The sequence below is a fragment of a genome, unplaced genomic scaffold (assembly GCF_019419815.1).
Source record: "Pyrus x bretschneideri cultivar Hongxiangsu unplaced genomic scaffold, Pyrus_bretschneideri_v1 Contig71, whole genome shotgun sequence".
NCBI lineage: Eukaryota > Viridiplantae > Streptophyta > Magnoliopsida > Rosales > Rosaceae > Pyrus > Pyrus x bretschneideri.
In genome coordinates, this window is record NW_025999811.1 from 1006055 (window position 1) to 1021022 (window position 14968).

The 14968-nt window shown below is 35.7% G+C and overlaps 2 protein-coding genes across 3 annotated transcripts; both read left to right on the top strand.

Annotated features, from left to right (window-relative positions):
- Positions 1 to 1098: 1098 nt before the first annotated feature.
- LOC103959925 (sucrose synthase 5-like) lies at positions 1099 to 5535 on the top strand. 2 transcript variants are annotated; one of them, XM_048574471.1, is made up of 15 exons: positions 1099 to 1404; positions 1633 to 1787; positions 1956 to 2148; positions 2264 to 2382; positions 2459 to 2675; positions 2772 to 2867; positions 2964 to 3137; positions 3251 to 3367; positions 3454 to 3620; positions 3716 to 3940; positions 4030 to 4596; positions 4688 to 4826; positions 4931 to 5013; positions 5162 to 5194; positions 5283 to 5535. In XM_048574471.1, coding segments are annotated over exons 1-15 (2520 nt in total). In that variant the 5' UTR covers positions 1099 to 1170; the 3' UTR covers positions 5284 to 5535. The 2 variants fall into 2 exon arrangements, with proteins under 2 accessions (XP_048430428.1, XP_009370580.2); XM_009372305.3 differs by having other exon boundaries at positions 5162 to 5191.
- Positions 5536 to 10318: 4783 nt separating this feature from the next.
- LOC103959922 (ALA-interacting subunit 5) lies at positions 10319 to 14357 on the top strand. The gene is given in 9 exon segments (XM_009372300.3): positions 10319 to 11165; positions 11659 to 11717; positions 11822 to 11896; positions 12003 to 12119; positions 12231 to 12246; positions 12249 to 12300; positions 13144 to 13441; positions 13542 to 13831; positions 14068 to 14357. Coding segments are annotated over 9 exon segments (1038 nt in total). The 5' UTR covers positions 10319 to 11098; the 3' UTR covers positions 14132 to 14357.
- Positions 14358 to 14968: the final 611 nt, after the last annotated feature.

Below are 14968 nucleotides of genomic sequence, written 5' to 3' on the forward strand. Positions count from 1 at the left end.
CATATGCTAAGCATGTCATGCTCCGACAGTCCCACTAGTGGAATAGGGGTTATGATTTTCACTGTATTAATTTTTCTCCTCCACCTCCCATATGTTGTTATTTGATCGCAGTTGATTTATTAAATCTTATGATTAGAAACTATAACAAAAGTACAAAGAAATAAAGAGAAAATACGAAACAAAAATGTTTCTTTGTTCACTAGGTGACTAAGGAGTATATGATCACTCACCTTTGATTTGATATCAATGACAGATCAAATCAAATGATAAATAAACATATGAATCATCTGATACTTGGTAATCAAAATAACAGAAATCAAATCCAATAATCATTCTGGCGTTTAATCCAACTGAAAATAAATATAAAGTAAATTAAAAGTGATAAGTTAAAGAGAGGAAAAAAAGGATAAAAAGAGAGTGATCAACCTCTCAATGCAGTCCTCATAAACTAGTCGGCAGCATGGGTTTTTGACTTTTGTTCTAATCTTGGTCGAGGTCAGATTATATGTGTCAGATTATTAGGCTGCAATTTGCATGGAAGAATGGAATTAGAAGATTACGGTAGAATCAGATTCTTCATTTATAGTATAATTGATTTTAAATGCAAAAGTGGATAATCACCATCTTGAAAGTTTAGTATTGGATTTTCGTGCCTTTATGCGCCAAACTTGGTCTTATGAAACTTGTCATATTTATCGTGAAAAGAATTTTGTTGATAATGATTTGGCTCGTTTGGGTTTGTCATGCAGTTTGGGTCCAATCTTTTTTTAGCAAACTCTTTTTTTTGTCGTCCTAGTTGCAGATATAGTTAAAGTCTCATAGTATTATTATATTCTTATATAATAAATATTTTTTAAACGTATGCCCAATTGTCAACCCAAAAAAAAAAAAAAAAAAAAAAAGAAAAGGGCGAGAGTGTCGAAGAATATCTTCACTTACACAGATCACATTCTTTTCTTTTGCAAAAAATATTCAGATTTCTAAAGCGCTTGACGAAACCAAAAGCAATCTGCAACAATGAACAAGCCAGCCGCATCGCATACATCGTACGTAACGAATTCCGAAAGCCGCCTATAAATGCAGAAACATAAGCTCAGCAACCCTCAAACTGCTTCATCTTCTAAGCATTTGAAACCTTTGCATTTAAAAACAAATATATTTTACACAAAAATGGCTTCTGCAGCGGCCGTCAAACGCTCCGATTCCATAGCTGATACCATGCCGGACGCCCTGAGACAGAGCCGGTACCACATGAAGCGGTGCTTTGCAAAGTACATCGAGAAAGGAAGAAGGATCATGAAGCTTCACCATTTGATGAGTGAAATGGAGACAGTCATAGATGACAAGGCTGAAATGACCCAAGTTTTGGAGGGTGTTCTTGGCTATATATTGTGTTCAACTCAGGTTTCTAATTAAACACTTCTTTTTATATATATGTTCTTTCATTTTGGGGGACTAACTAGAATTATTAACCGTTAGACCGTTGGTTATTTAAAAATACAATGACTAAAATTTAATGGTTAAAAAGTTAAGGGTATAGGATACTCCAAGGCATCATAGAATTTTCGTTAAACAATAAATTATTGGTTTTACTTTTGACTTAATGAGATGTTTACTTAATATAATCCACAGGAAGCTGTTGTTGTTCCTCCACATGTTGTCTTTTCAATAAGACTAAATCCAGGATATTGGGAATTCGTTAAGGTCAGCTCTGAGGATCTCTCAGTTGAGGCTATCACTGTCCGAGACTTCTTGAAATACAAAGAAGCTTTATATGATGATAAATGGTACATGTTTTTTTCCTTCTTAAAGTTTTTTCTTTTATACAATACAATATTCTAAACTACTCAAATCTACGAGGAGCAAGATTTGATTTTGGGTGCAAGGGATGATGATGAGCACACTACCTTCGCTAACCACCAACCGGCCTAACCCCCATATGCTTTTCATTGCAGGTCAAATGATGAACATGCATTGGAGGTGAATTTTAGAGCAATTGATTTCTCTACTCCTCACTTGACTCTATCTTCCTCGATCGGAAATGGAATCCATTATGTTACCAAGTTTATGACTTCAAAGCTAGCTGGAAAACTGGAGAATGCACAACCCCTTGTGGATTACTTACTTTCACTAAATCATCAAGGAGAAGTATGGGAATCACAGAAATTTAATTCTACAAAACATAAAATTGGATGCAGAGAAATTCCAATTTCATTCTAATGATAAGGTCTGAAACATAGTTTATGTGATTTTGAATTTACAGCAACTTATTCTAAATGAGACCCTCAACACGGCTTTGAAGCTTCAGGCGGCTCTGATTGTAACGGAAGTGTACCTCTCAACACTTCCTAAGGACACACCATTCCAAAATTTTGAACTAAGGTGACTCTTCCTCTCAGGTTCTTCTGCCAGTGTCATGTAATGTAACTTGCAATCTGAAACCGAGCGTCATTTACAGGTTTAAGGAGTGGGGCTTTGAGAAGGGGTGGGGAGACACTGCAGAAAGAACAAGGGAGACAATGAAAATACTTTCAGAAGTACTTCAAGCTCCAGACCCGTTGAACATGGATAGGTTTTTCAGTAGGCTTCCCACAATATTCAATGTTGTAATATTCTCTCCCCATGGCTACTTTGGCCAAGCAGATGTTCTTGGCTTACCAGACACAGGCGGGCAGGTATAAATTTGAATACTGCATCCAATATGCTAAGTCTCCTTGCAAATGGAATTTGTTACTGAGACAAAATTTTTTGAACTCTGCTATTCAAAACAGGTGGTTTACATTCTGGATCAAGTGAAAGCTATGGAGGAAGAACTGACTCTGAGAATTAAGCAACAAGGACTTACTGTGAAGCCTCAAATTCTTGTGGTGTGTTTCACATACAACTATGGACGATTTGCTTTGAAGTTGGAAGGTAGTTCGGTTTATTTACCATTATCTAACTACAGTTGTTGGCTACAATAGGTGACAAGACTCATACCCGAAGCAAGGGGAACTAAGTGCAACCAAGAGTTGGAACAAATCAATGGCACCAAGTACTCTAACATCCTTAGGGTGCCATTTAGGACAGAAAAGGGTATCCTGCGCCGTTGGGTTTCTCGTTTTGACATCTATCCCTATCTTGAGTTGTTTACACAGGCATGTTTTCCGTCGATATTTAAATTCATACTTTTAGAGTGCTCAATTATTGATTTTGTTCCTTATGCACTTTCTGCTCTAAAATAATTGTTCCACTTGTTTCAAACTACTAGGATGCTACTGCCAAAATCCTCTACCTGATGGAAGGAAAGCCGGATCTTATTATTGGAAACTACACAGATGGCAATTTGGTGGCGTCTCTCATGGCTAATAAACTTGGGATAACTCAGGTCACTGTTAATTTATCTTATAGATACAACCGTAACACATTTTTCTCCCGCTTTGTATTTACTAACTTGTAGCATGTTAAAACCAGGCAACTATTGCTCATGCTTTGGAGAAGACCAAGTACGAAGATTCAGACATCAACTGGAAGGAGTTAGATCCCAAGTATCACTTCTCATGCCAATTTCTTGCTGACACAATCTCAATGAATGCTACAGATTTTGTCATTGCAAGCACATACCAGGAAATTGCAGGAAGGTTAGCAAAATTAACCAGCATTCATATACTCGACACCCTTACCAAATGATTACATAACAGTTTACACCATAATGTACTTGGATGTTGTTTTGCAGCAAAGACAGACCAGGACAATACGAAAGTCATACTGCATTTACGCTCCCGGGGCTCTGTAGAGTTGTTTCTGGCATCAATGTATTTGACCCCAAATTCAACATTGCCGCTCCTGGGGCGGATCAGTCTGTATATTTCCCCTACTCAGAGAAGCAGAAACGGCTCACTTCATTCTCTCCTGCCATTGAAGAACTACTGTTTAGTAATGAGGATAACAGTGAACATCTGTAAGTCCTGGACTAGCAAATCATTCTTTTAGAATTCAAATGCTGATCAAAAGTAATCTAACATCCACCTGAACCATTCTCTTGAACAGTGGATTTCTAGTAGACCGGAAGAAACCTATCATCTTCTCAATGGCAAGGCTGGACATTGTTAAAAATATTACCGGGTTGGTTGAGTGGTATGGGAAGAACAAGAGGCTGAGAAATTTGGTTAACCTTGTGGTAGTTGGTGGATTCTTTGACCCTTCGAAATCAAAAGATAGAGAAGAAATCGCTGAAATAAAGAAGATGCATACACTGATAGAGAAGTACCAACTCAGGGGTCAGATCAGATGGATAGCAGCACAGACTGATAGGAACCGAAATGGAGAGCTCTACCGTTGCATTGCCGACACAAGGGGAGCTTTTGTGCAACCTGCCCTGTATGAAGCATTCGGTCTGACTGTCATTGAGGCAATGAACTGTGGATTGCCCACCTTTGCAACCAACCAAGGCGGCCCGGCTGAAATCATCGTTGATGAGGTCTCTGGTTTCCATATTGATCCTAACAACGGTGATGAAGCAAGCAACAAAATCGCTGATTTCTTTGAGAAGTCCAAGACTGATGCTGCATATTGGGACAGCTTTTCCAATGCAGGCTTGCAGCGCATATACGAATGGTAAATACACAACCTCTGTGTCCATACTTATTTGCTTAAAAACCAACCTCTTTTTCCATGGAATTTAAAACAAGTTATCGAAACTTTGTAGCTACACTTGGAAGATATATGCAAACAAGGTGTTGAACATGGGGAGCACTTATACTTTCTGGAGGCAGTTGAACAAAGAGCAGAAACAGGCAAAGCAAAGATACATCCAGATGTTCTTTAATCTCCAATATAGGAACTTGGTATGTTACAGATTATGCTTATACATCGGATGCATCCCATATCTATTTCTCAATCTATTAAGCTCGAGACTTCCCTAATTTTAATCGGCATTGTTGCACTGCAGGTGAAGAATGTGCCTGTCCCAAGTGATGAACCTGAACAACCAGCAGCGCCAAAGTCAATTGCCAAACCACAGACCACATCAAGGCATGTTAACCTGAGCAACGAAACTTTATGAACACGTCTTAAATGCATGCTTATCGTTCTAAAATGCATCTGTTAACATGACCTCTCTTATTTCTCTAATCACATTGTACTGTTCATCCAAAACTAACGACAAAAAATTAATGTGCAGCTCAAGGCGCTCACAGTCTCGATTGCAAAGGTAGAGAGTACGATCGCCACAAACGGCTTGTTTTCAATCTTTTCGCTAAGGCCAACATAAACTGAAAAAATTCTTCACTCCATAATTGCAGGTTGTTTGGAGCCTAAGTTAAGGTCAAATAAGGAGAGCTTGATTGAGGATTGCCATTTGAGCTACCCAACCGCGACTACTGCCATTTCTGTTTCTTAAACATTAATTCCCTATTATTCATTTGCAAAGAAAAATTGTTGTTGGTAACTATTGAATCATGAAAGTTTGTTTTTATGTAATAAAATTATACCAAATTTACAGTTTGCGAGGGTTTCAATTCATATTTTTCAATCCAACCGTTCGGTGTTGGTTCATTGACACTTTGTGATTTTACGCACTATGAAATCAGGATATTTTCTTTTGATAAGACGATATTCTCTATTTAGCTTAGTTTAGGGGAGCAGGATTTGAACTCGAGTGAAGGAGACGGAGAAAACGGACACTGGCCTGCTCAATTAGCGTAACCCACATCTAAATTTACTCAATAATATTACATGGTGATTAAACTTTCTAACTAAATTATTATACCGTTTTCAGTTGTTCAATTCATCTGCCATAACAATTTAATCCAATTCAACCAACTAACAATTTTAAATCCTCAGCAACCCTAAATAAACGAACCAACCAGACGAAGAGACTTTGGCATAACCAGCTATTTTCCACCTTTAATTCTTTTTATCCAAGAGAAGAAGGAAACTGTCTCTCTCTCTGTCTCATCTACTTTACAGTGACAGAATCTCCTGTTGGTTTAAAATTGTGTTCTCTGTCAAGAAAAAATGTCACTTATAAGCAGTGTTTAAAATATCTACGAAATTGTCGATATTTTTATCGAAATATTAAAAAATCAAGGATTGATATGAAAAGGGGGTTGAAAAGCAAACTTCACCCTATCAAGTTGCATAGAATAATGGAATTAATAATATTATAGTAGAATCGGATTCTGCATTTACAGTACAATTGATTTTAAACTGCAAAAGTGGATAATCACCCTCTTGAGAGTTTAGTACTGAATTTTCGTGCCCTTATGCACCAAAATTGGTCTTGTAAAATTTTTCATATTTTCGTGAAAACAATTTTATTACTAATGATTTGGCTTGTTTGGATTTGTCATGCAATTTGGGTCTAGATAATACTTGGGAAATCAAATGCTATTCCCTGAGAAGAGACTTTGGGGCTGGGCTTGCTAGATAAGTAAGAAATTCTATATATACTAAAGCTCAGCGGATTGGCACTGTTCATTAACAGTGCCGTTCCGGTTTTGCCCCTGATCTAACGCCCACTTTTTTGGCATTTTGAAGATGCTACATGAAATGTCGTTTTTACCCATCTCCTTTATCTTTTTTTTTTTTTTTTTTTTTTTCCCGCGTGTTGCTCGGCTTTGCCGTTTTGTCCTTTTGATATTAGGTATTTGTTTCCTTTTTCTCTCATGACTTCCCCTCGCATGCTTCCCTGCAATACCTGTCGCCATCTCACCTTTGATCCATATGGCACAAAACATAATAAAAAATTATAAATAAATTAGATGCATGCACAAAATAATTATTAAAAATTTTGAGAAGCCCACCTATCTCCCATTGCTTTGCCTTTTGATTATTTTATTTTTTGGTTTTGCTTTTTTTTTGTCTTCCACGCCGACCCTACAATGCTTTGTGGCAAACAACACATTAAAAAATTATAAAAAAAAAAGATATATGGACAAAACAATTATTAAAAATTGAGATATTTGCACCCTTTTTCTCTCCTGACTTCCATTTTGTTCCGTCTATTTTCCTTTTCATTTGCTCTCTCTATCTCATCGTCTATCTGTCCGTTTCAATTTCAATTCCATCGTCTAAAAAGGCATTTTGGATTTTTTTGGCTGTTGTCCAGAAACCAATCGCGCCATTTTAGGTGTGTTGCTTCATCTGCATCTTATTTTCTGTTTGGGTAGCAAGAATTTTTTTTTTAATTGATCTATCTATTTCATTGTATGTTTACTTTGGAGATTTTGGATAATAGTCATGAATTATGGTGTTAGTGCATCTCTATTTTTATTTTTCACGATTCTGCATACTGTTTATATCTAAATGATTTTTATATGTTTTATTAATTTTTGATTCATTAGTTTCAAGTATGGCCGTTGACTATTTGAATTTTAAGTTTTGCACAGTTAAGAGACCTTGAAAACACACAGCAAAACACACTACATATAGGTCAAGGGTTTGTTCTGTTGCTAATGAGAGAGAGAATTAAAATACTCTTATGCTAAAAACAATTATGCAAAACTACACTCCTGCACATTGGAAACTTTAACAAAACTTAGAGTATTTCAATTTAAGTGGATCTGCCAACCCTAAATTTAGTAGGGTTCTAAAATTGAATTACAATTCTTTTGAGCTGGGTTTTCATTAGCAGGAAATATAGTGGAGGACGTTGTTGCAATAAAAACTTTGCCCTCTCAATCATAGTAATTGATGCATACTTCGCCAAAGCCTTCCACAATGGCTGAATGCAGACAAGAATTTCTCACATCAAATCGTCGATACAATTGAGAATCAAGTTCCTTTGTGACAAAGATGTAGGGAAAGTAAATGATTTTTTATGCAAGCATTTGTTATGGTAATGTTTCATTTCTTTCTTTCTCCCTTCTTATTTTCTCAGCCATGAGTCTTAATAAGATACGATTGACTAAGAATTTGTTAATCATTTTAACACGTATGAGATGAGATATTTACTTTTTATGGTACATTTCTAATTTTTGCAAATTACTTGATTTACTATTGTTATATGGTTTACAGATTTTTATGTTATGTGTGTCGCTATATTGTTGTAATAGTTAAATTGGATGTAATATGAAGTGTTGAGATAAAACTAGGCACAACTAATTATCTTTCACTTCTTGAGATACAGTCATTGTTTGATTTAGCCTATGACTGATAAATCTTTAATTATAATTGGTTTTTTTTTAGTTTACTTGGATCAGAACTGATAACGGTATTAAAAGGTAGTAAAAATTAAAGTTTGCCTGTTCTGATGACAGCTGATAAATATACAGGTCTGCACTGTATACTGGTTGATGAAAAGGTGAGCAATCATTACTTAATGATCTTAAGTAATAAATAATTAGTATTGCTCATTGAAAATTTGTTAATTGTTTCAATGCATACAATCTAACGTTTCTGATTTCTGAAATAAACACCATCTAGGATCTTTATTTTTTTGGTCAAAAACACTATTTGGGATTTGTTTGTCATATTTAGACATTGTTTTATTTTGTATTGTCAAATGATATATATTTTCATAATCATAGTGTCTGTATAATACATGGATTTTTTTTTAATAATATTCAGTGTACTATTCTTTGTATTAGATCTTTTTATACTTAAACAACCTTTTTAAAGTGTTAATTAAAATGGTTAATTGATAGTTACTGTTTGCCTATGCATATTCTTGCGTAGTATTTACTATGCACATGCATATTCATGTTATACTATATGTAATGTTCACTGTTATTCACATGATATTTAACAATATTTTTTTCTTGCATTTTTTCCCATGCTGAATTGTCAAGCAACAATCAATATAAACTTATATGAATTTTGTTTCTTCATTGTTAATCTACTGATGCTAGGGATAATTTAAACTTCTACATTCTTAACATTTTTCATATTTGACTTGCAGTCATACTTGACTTGCAGGATTAGTGTCATGTGCACCTTTCCGCAACTGATTGTTCTGTCTTTTTTCCTCACTTTGTATAATTTTAGTCAAATTTAGCTACTTAAAACTTGAGATTTAACTGAAGTGCTAAGAACTTAGTTAAATGAAAGTTTACTTTGGTTTGATGACATTTACATGATTATTAGGTCCACAATCATTGGATGCATTATCTTTTATATCTTTTAATCATAATATGTCATAAAATTTTCAATTCCGCAGCAACACGCAGGTCATACTTCCCGTAGTAACGCGCGGGTCACACTTTCTTGTCAAGTGCTATTGGCCTAGCGTGTTGTCTGGATTGTAATAACCATGTTTAATGGGAAATTTGGAAAAATAACCAAAATTTAGACCCTATATAGAATTATAGTCACAACTTTAATTTTATAATAATTATAACCAAAAGTTAATATAAAACTACTGATATACCCTTGATGACTAAATACTTCCTCTTTTTTCCTAAACCCACCTGAATACTCGTTGTACTCGATCTCCATCCAATTCAGCTCCGAAGGGAAGTTGCGAGCGAAAAGATGAGCATGTGATCATTTACTTCACACAGGCGTTTTTGCCTTTTTCTGTCCTTTCTAAATTCAATGATTGTTGAGCGGTATTGAGTTTTCTTCCAAGTTTTTCAAATTTTTCCATCTAGGTTTTATCTTTGATTATCACTTCTAGTATTGGATAGCGGTTGTACTTGCTTGTTCAACATCATCTTCTTCCTTTGGTCTCCAAGATTTTCAATCTTTTAATAACTTATAATTTTGGGTGAGGAATTCTAATCCAATTTTCCAGCTGGGTGGGAAATAATTGAAGAAAAAAGGGGTTTTTCTCCAGCTTAATGTAGGCGACGTAGCAGGGAGGAAGAACTGCGAGATTTAGGTAGATGGAGGCTTGCAGGTGGGCATCACCGACGAGTTTTTTCACGGTTAAGAGGAAAAAAGGAAATTTTTAAAGTCATTAAGGGTAAATTAGTAATTGTACACCAACTTTTGGTTATAATTATCATAAACTTAGAAAAATGGCTATTATTCTATTTGGGATCCAAAGTTTGGTTATTTTTCCAAATTTCCCATAATGCCCATATTCAAGTAAAGTTCTAAACAAATCATCTGACTTTGTTGGAAGCACTCAGCGGCATATCCATGAATCGGATTTCGTTTTCTACCTGATCCTCTAAGTTTTATCAAATCAAGTAATCTTTCGAGATCACACTAAGTATATTTGGATAGGGCTTGATTCCATGAACGTGTAAGCGAAAACCGTTCGCAAATCAAAATTATAACAAATGAGATGTAAGCGAGTGAAGGTAAGGGTAAAATGTTCATTGAACCAATAAACGGTTAAACGGGTACCCGTTTATAATCGTGGGTAATACCTATAATCCAAAAATTTCACGGATATAACGGTTTATACCAATAACCGTTGTTTAAACAGTTACCCATACCTATGGGTATTTTGCCCATCTCTAAATGTGTTTGGCTATAGGTTTAAAGGGAGAAGTGTATGTTTGGATGGAAGAACATGATGAACTTGAGCAAAATTTTATATTACACATGTCATAATTTTTTTGGGTCACTTAAGAGAGTGAGTAAATGGGATAGTATTATCCTTTGGGTCTCGCCTTTTTTTTAGCAAACTCTTTTCTAGTTGCAGATGTAGTTGAAGTTCGTGACATCATGATATTTTTATGTGACCTTCTTCTTTTTTCTTGGGGCCTATGCCGATTGTCGTTAAATAAAAAAAGGGTAGAAGAGTGCCTAAGAATAAACATACGACTGGTAGGAGGACTAGGTCGAGATTTGGGAGCTACAAGACCGGTTGTTGCGCTCCTGCCAAATCAAACAAAAACCAACCAAAACGCACACGCTACACATATCCTTCGTTCCATTGTCTTTCCTAACAACCTTCCACACTAAATCACCAATCAAGAACCCAAAAAAAGCACAAAAATATCAACAACAAAAAAAAAAGGGGTAAGTGGGATTTCAGATTAACGAACAAAAAGCAAAAACTTTGATCCTCCCATGCTTCCAAATTTGCAAAGAAAGTTGCCAAATTTCCAAAAGGGTTCTTGTTTTTTTGGTCGAATTCAAAAGGGTTGTTTCCATTTTCCTTAATTTATCAAATTTTGTTGTGTGAATAATAGTGGCATTGTAGAGGGAGGGGATCGTGGAGATGGAAGCAAAAGATGGAGCCTCAAATCCAACCTCCTCTACCAAAAAGAAATCCAGAAAACCCAAATGTTCGTTTTCTAACTCCCTTTTGTTTCATTCTCGCTTTGTGTAGCATGAATGCATGTCTCTGTTTATGTTAATTTGGTTTATTTTTCATTTTCCCATCGTTTTTTCGGCTTAACTTCTATTTGGACGCTTGAATGTGGATGTTTTATTTCTTCATTGTGCTTTATTTGGTAATTATTTGACAAACGATAGAATAATCTAGCACTAAATTCATCTAAACCAGGGGAAAGTGGGAGGGTACGAAGATGGGATGCAATGGGTTAAAAAGGAGGGTTCTATCCACTAGGGTAATTTATTTGGTTTATGAAGAAACCACAACTTTTTCTTCTAGGAATCCAGCAACATATTTTCCATATATTCATGAAAGCATATAAAAACAGATAAAAGTAGATGCAGTTGGATTTTCATTGTGCATAATCCAGTCCTTTTCGGATAGTGTTAAAGCGTTATTCTAACGAAAGTAATATGCTTGGTGCATGCTATGATGCATTACAGATTCCAAGTTCACACAGCAAGAGCTTCCAGCTTGCAAACCAATTTTAACACCAGCGTCGGTATAGGTTACATTGCATTTTGTTAAATTTTTCTTTTCAGGTGTTGGTTTTGCTTCAGTTTTGTGAGTTTTGGTTTCTAATCGTGTTTCCTTTTTGGATTTCAGGTCATTTTAATATTTGTCGCCATCGGCATTGTCTTTATACCAATTGGACTTGCTTCCTTATTTGCATCAGAGCGTGTAATATATCTTCATATTCTTTATGCAGTGCTTATCGTGAAGTTTGGTCAGTGGCGGCTGATTATTCTTGAGCATGAAACTAAACTTTGCCTTGTTTAACATGCAGGTGGTGGAAATCGTCCACCACTATGACAAAGATTGCATTCCTCTTAAATATGCAGATAATATGCTTGCATACATTCAGAGTAGTAAAACTAACAAGACATGCGTTAGGAAACTCACTGTAAGTACGATCCTCAGCCAGTGTTATGTTTAGACTAATTTTGCATTTATCTGCTTTTCTTGGCTGATAAGACATACTTCTGATAATGTGAATTTACTGGTGGCTTTTCAGATACCGAAACAAATGAAATCCCTGTTTACATTTACTACCAGCTTGATCACTTCTATCAGAATCATCGCCGGTATGTAATAATTTTCTTGTCAACTATCATTTTTTTCTTATGGAATATATATATGGCATGGACATGAACATGAACATGAACATGAACATGGCTGTTTGATATAAAACATTCATGGAAGAGGCCTAGTTTCTGTTTGCTAACATGGTCATAGAGAAACTTAAATTATACTCAGCACAAGCTGGGAAGCCCTGGACTTATATTATTTTCAGAAATTTGAGTGCCTAGATATCCCATAAGTAACATTAACATCACTCTTGGAGTTGCATAAGTAATATCCCGACTTTGACTAGAAGTATTTAGGGTAGGAAATGCATGAAACCTCTGTTTCTCTTTGCCAGTACTGTGCACCAAACATCTGAAAATAAACATAAGGTCCCCTTACGGACAATTTCCATAGGTAGTCAAATTTTCCCGCAACATGTGGATACATACCCGTAAATGTGAATGATGAACTGTAATTGTTATCTGAAACTAAAAGGAAACCAAATCATTTCTGTCTAGTGTAGGTTGTTCTTGAGGGGTATGTTCGACAAGTTAAAACCCTCACCTGCCACCTGATTCGAGGTGCTACTCTGTCTAATCAGATGATGCCTACATTTGTTTAGTAATTTATTTAGATGGAAAAATGAAGTTGTCAGTTTACCTAGGACATCATTTCTGTAGCATTTTATATGTGTAGCATTTCTATTACAGGAATTTCAGAAAACTTTAATACGAACTTGAAAAGGCCACACTATAAAACGTCACCCCCCACTGACCCCCTCTCCCCTTATCCCTCTTGTTCTGAATTTCTGAAATACTATGATTCTGTTTCTTATGTAGTATGTTTATTATTGTTTCCAGGTATGTTAAAAGTAGAAGCGACAAACAACTGCGGAGCAAGTCCTATGAAAATACAACAGATGACTGTGCTCCTGAACGCTATACAGCAAAGGGTGTAATTGTTCCATGTGGTCTCGTTGCATGGAGTTTGTTTAACGACACATACAAGTTTTCAGTGAATAACAAACAACTAGGAGTCAGCAAAAAGGACATCACATGGAAAAGTGACCAAAAGAACAAATTTGGCTCAGACGTCTATCCTAAGAATTTTCAGAGCGGGGGTTTGATTGGAGGAGCAAAACTGAATTCTAGCATACCTGTAAATCTCCTCACCTACTTTCTGTCTTTTGTTCCCCTTACTTGCCATCCTTATTTTATTTCTTTAAATTAATATCCTTGTCTTGTTCTGCAATCAACAGCTGAGTGAACAAGAAGATCTTATGGTTTGGATGCGAACTGCAGCATTGCCAACTTTCAGAAAACTATACGGGAGAATAGAAGTGGACCTTGAAGCCGATGCTGTAATAACTGTGACAATAGAGAATAATTATAACACTTACAGCTTCCGTGGCAATAAGAAGTTGGTACTTTCAACCGCAAGCTGGATTGGCGGAAAGAATTATCTACTAGGTGTGGCATACCTTACTGTTGGTGGGCTGTGTTTGTTCTTGGCTCTAGCCTTCCTACTTCTCTATCTGATCAAGCCAAGGTACGTGAATTATTTCACAGGTCATACAGTCTGCAATGATCAACTAGAACTTGATTCTGTTTTAGACAATTACGGTAAATTTACACTGGTCTTTTTGCTAAAATGGATCAATTCCTCTACGAAACCAATATTTAGCGGATTACTGTCCCTATATATCGAAAACAATCGGCAGTGTTGTATCTATGTGCAAGCTACTACTGAGATGTGCTTGAAATTGTTTCGCCCTTTTTATGCAGGCCTCTTGGGGATATATCGTACTTGTCTTGGAACAGGAGTGCATCAGGAGGACACATATACTAGAAGTCTGTCCATGCATCTTAGTATCTGCTTTGATCTTTTTGGGGACAATCTTTTTAGCCATTAGGCTGGCCAGATCGAGATTTCTATATGTTTTTCTTGCATCTTTTGCTTTGTTTTGTTATTTATAGATCTTTAAAACGACCAATTTGTGTAAATATTGTATTGCAGTTGTGTATCATATGAATTTCAAGCAATGACATTGCATAGATTTTACGTTTTGGACGAATTACTGAAGTTTGTTTGGGATTGCGTTTTACTAGGAGGTTTCTATTTGTAGGTTTTTATTTGGACATTTACAGGAGTTGCAGACTTGCAGGTGAAATCAAAATAATTTCTTGTTGATTATGTAGAGTATATGAGAATCAGTAACCTACGAGGATCTTCATATATTGAGGAGTACATAGTGATGGAAGGTTCGAACTAATCTAAACTGTAATGAGGAAGATTTGAACTCGAGTGCATAGTGAGAAGTACATCCGCTGTAACTAATATGACAATGCCCACGTCTGCACTAAAGTAATAATATGATCAAAAGTTCATGCCAATATTTAAAAAGCTTATTTTTAGTTACGCCTATTGAACCTCGACTTTGATTTTACTTTTCTCCTGCAATTCAAAAGTCGTCACTTTGCACATTGTGACTCCATATTCCTTTTCTTGTGAGATTCTGTCTATTCTGTCAAAATTGTTTTGCAGGGAGTAAAATGACAACTTTTGAGTTTCAAGACAGAATAATATTGACAAGATTTTGTTTTGCTACAATAGTAAGTAGAACAAATGAATTTAGAGGGTGTGCAAAAAAAATATAGAACCAATTTCTATTCTTTTTTCAAATAT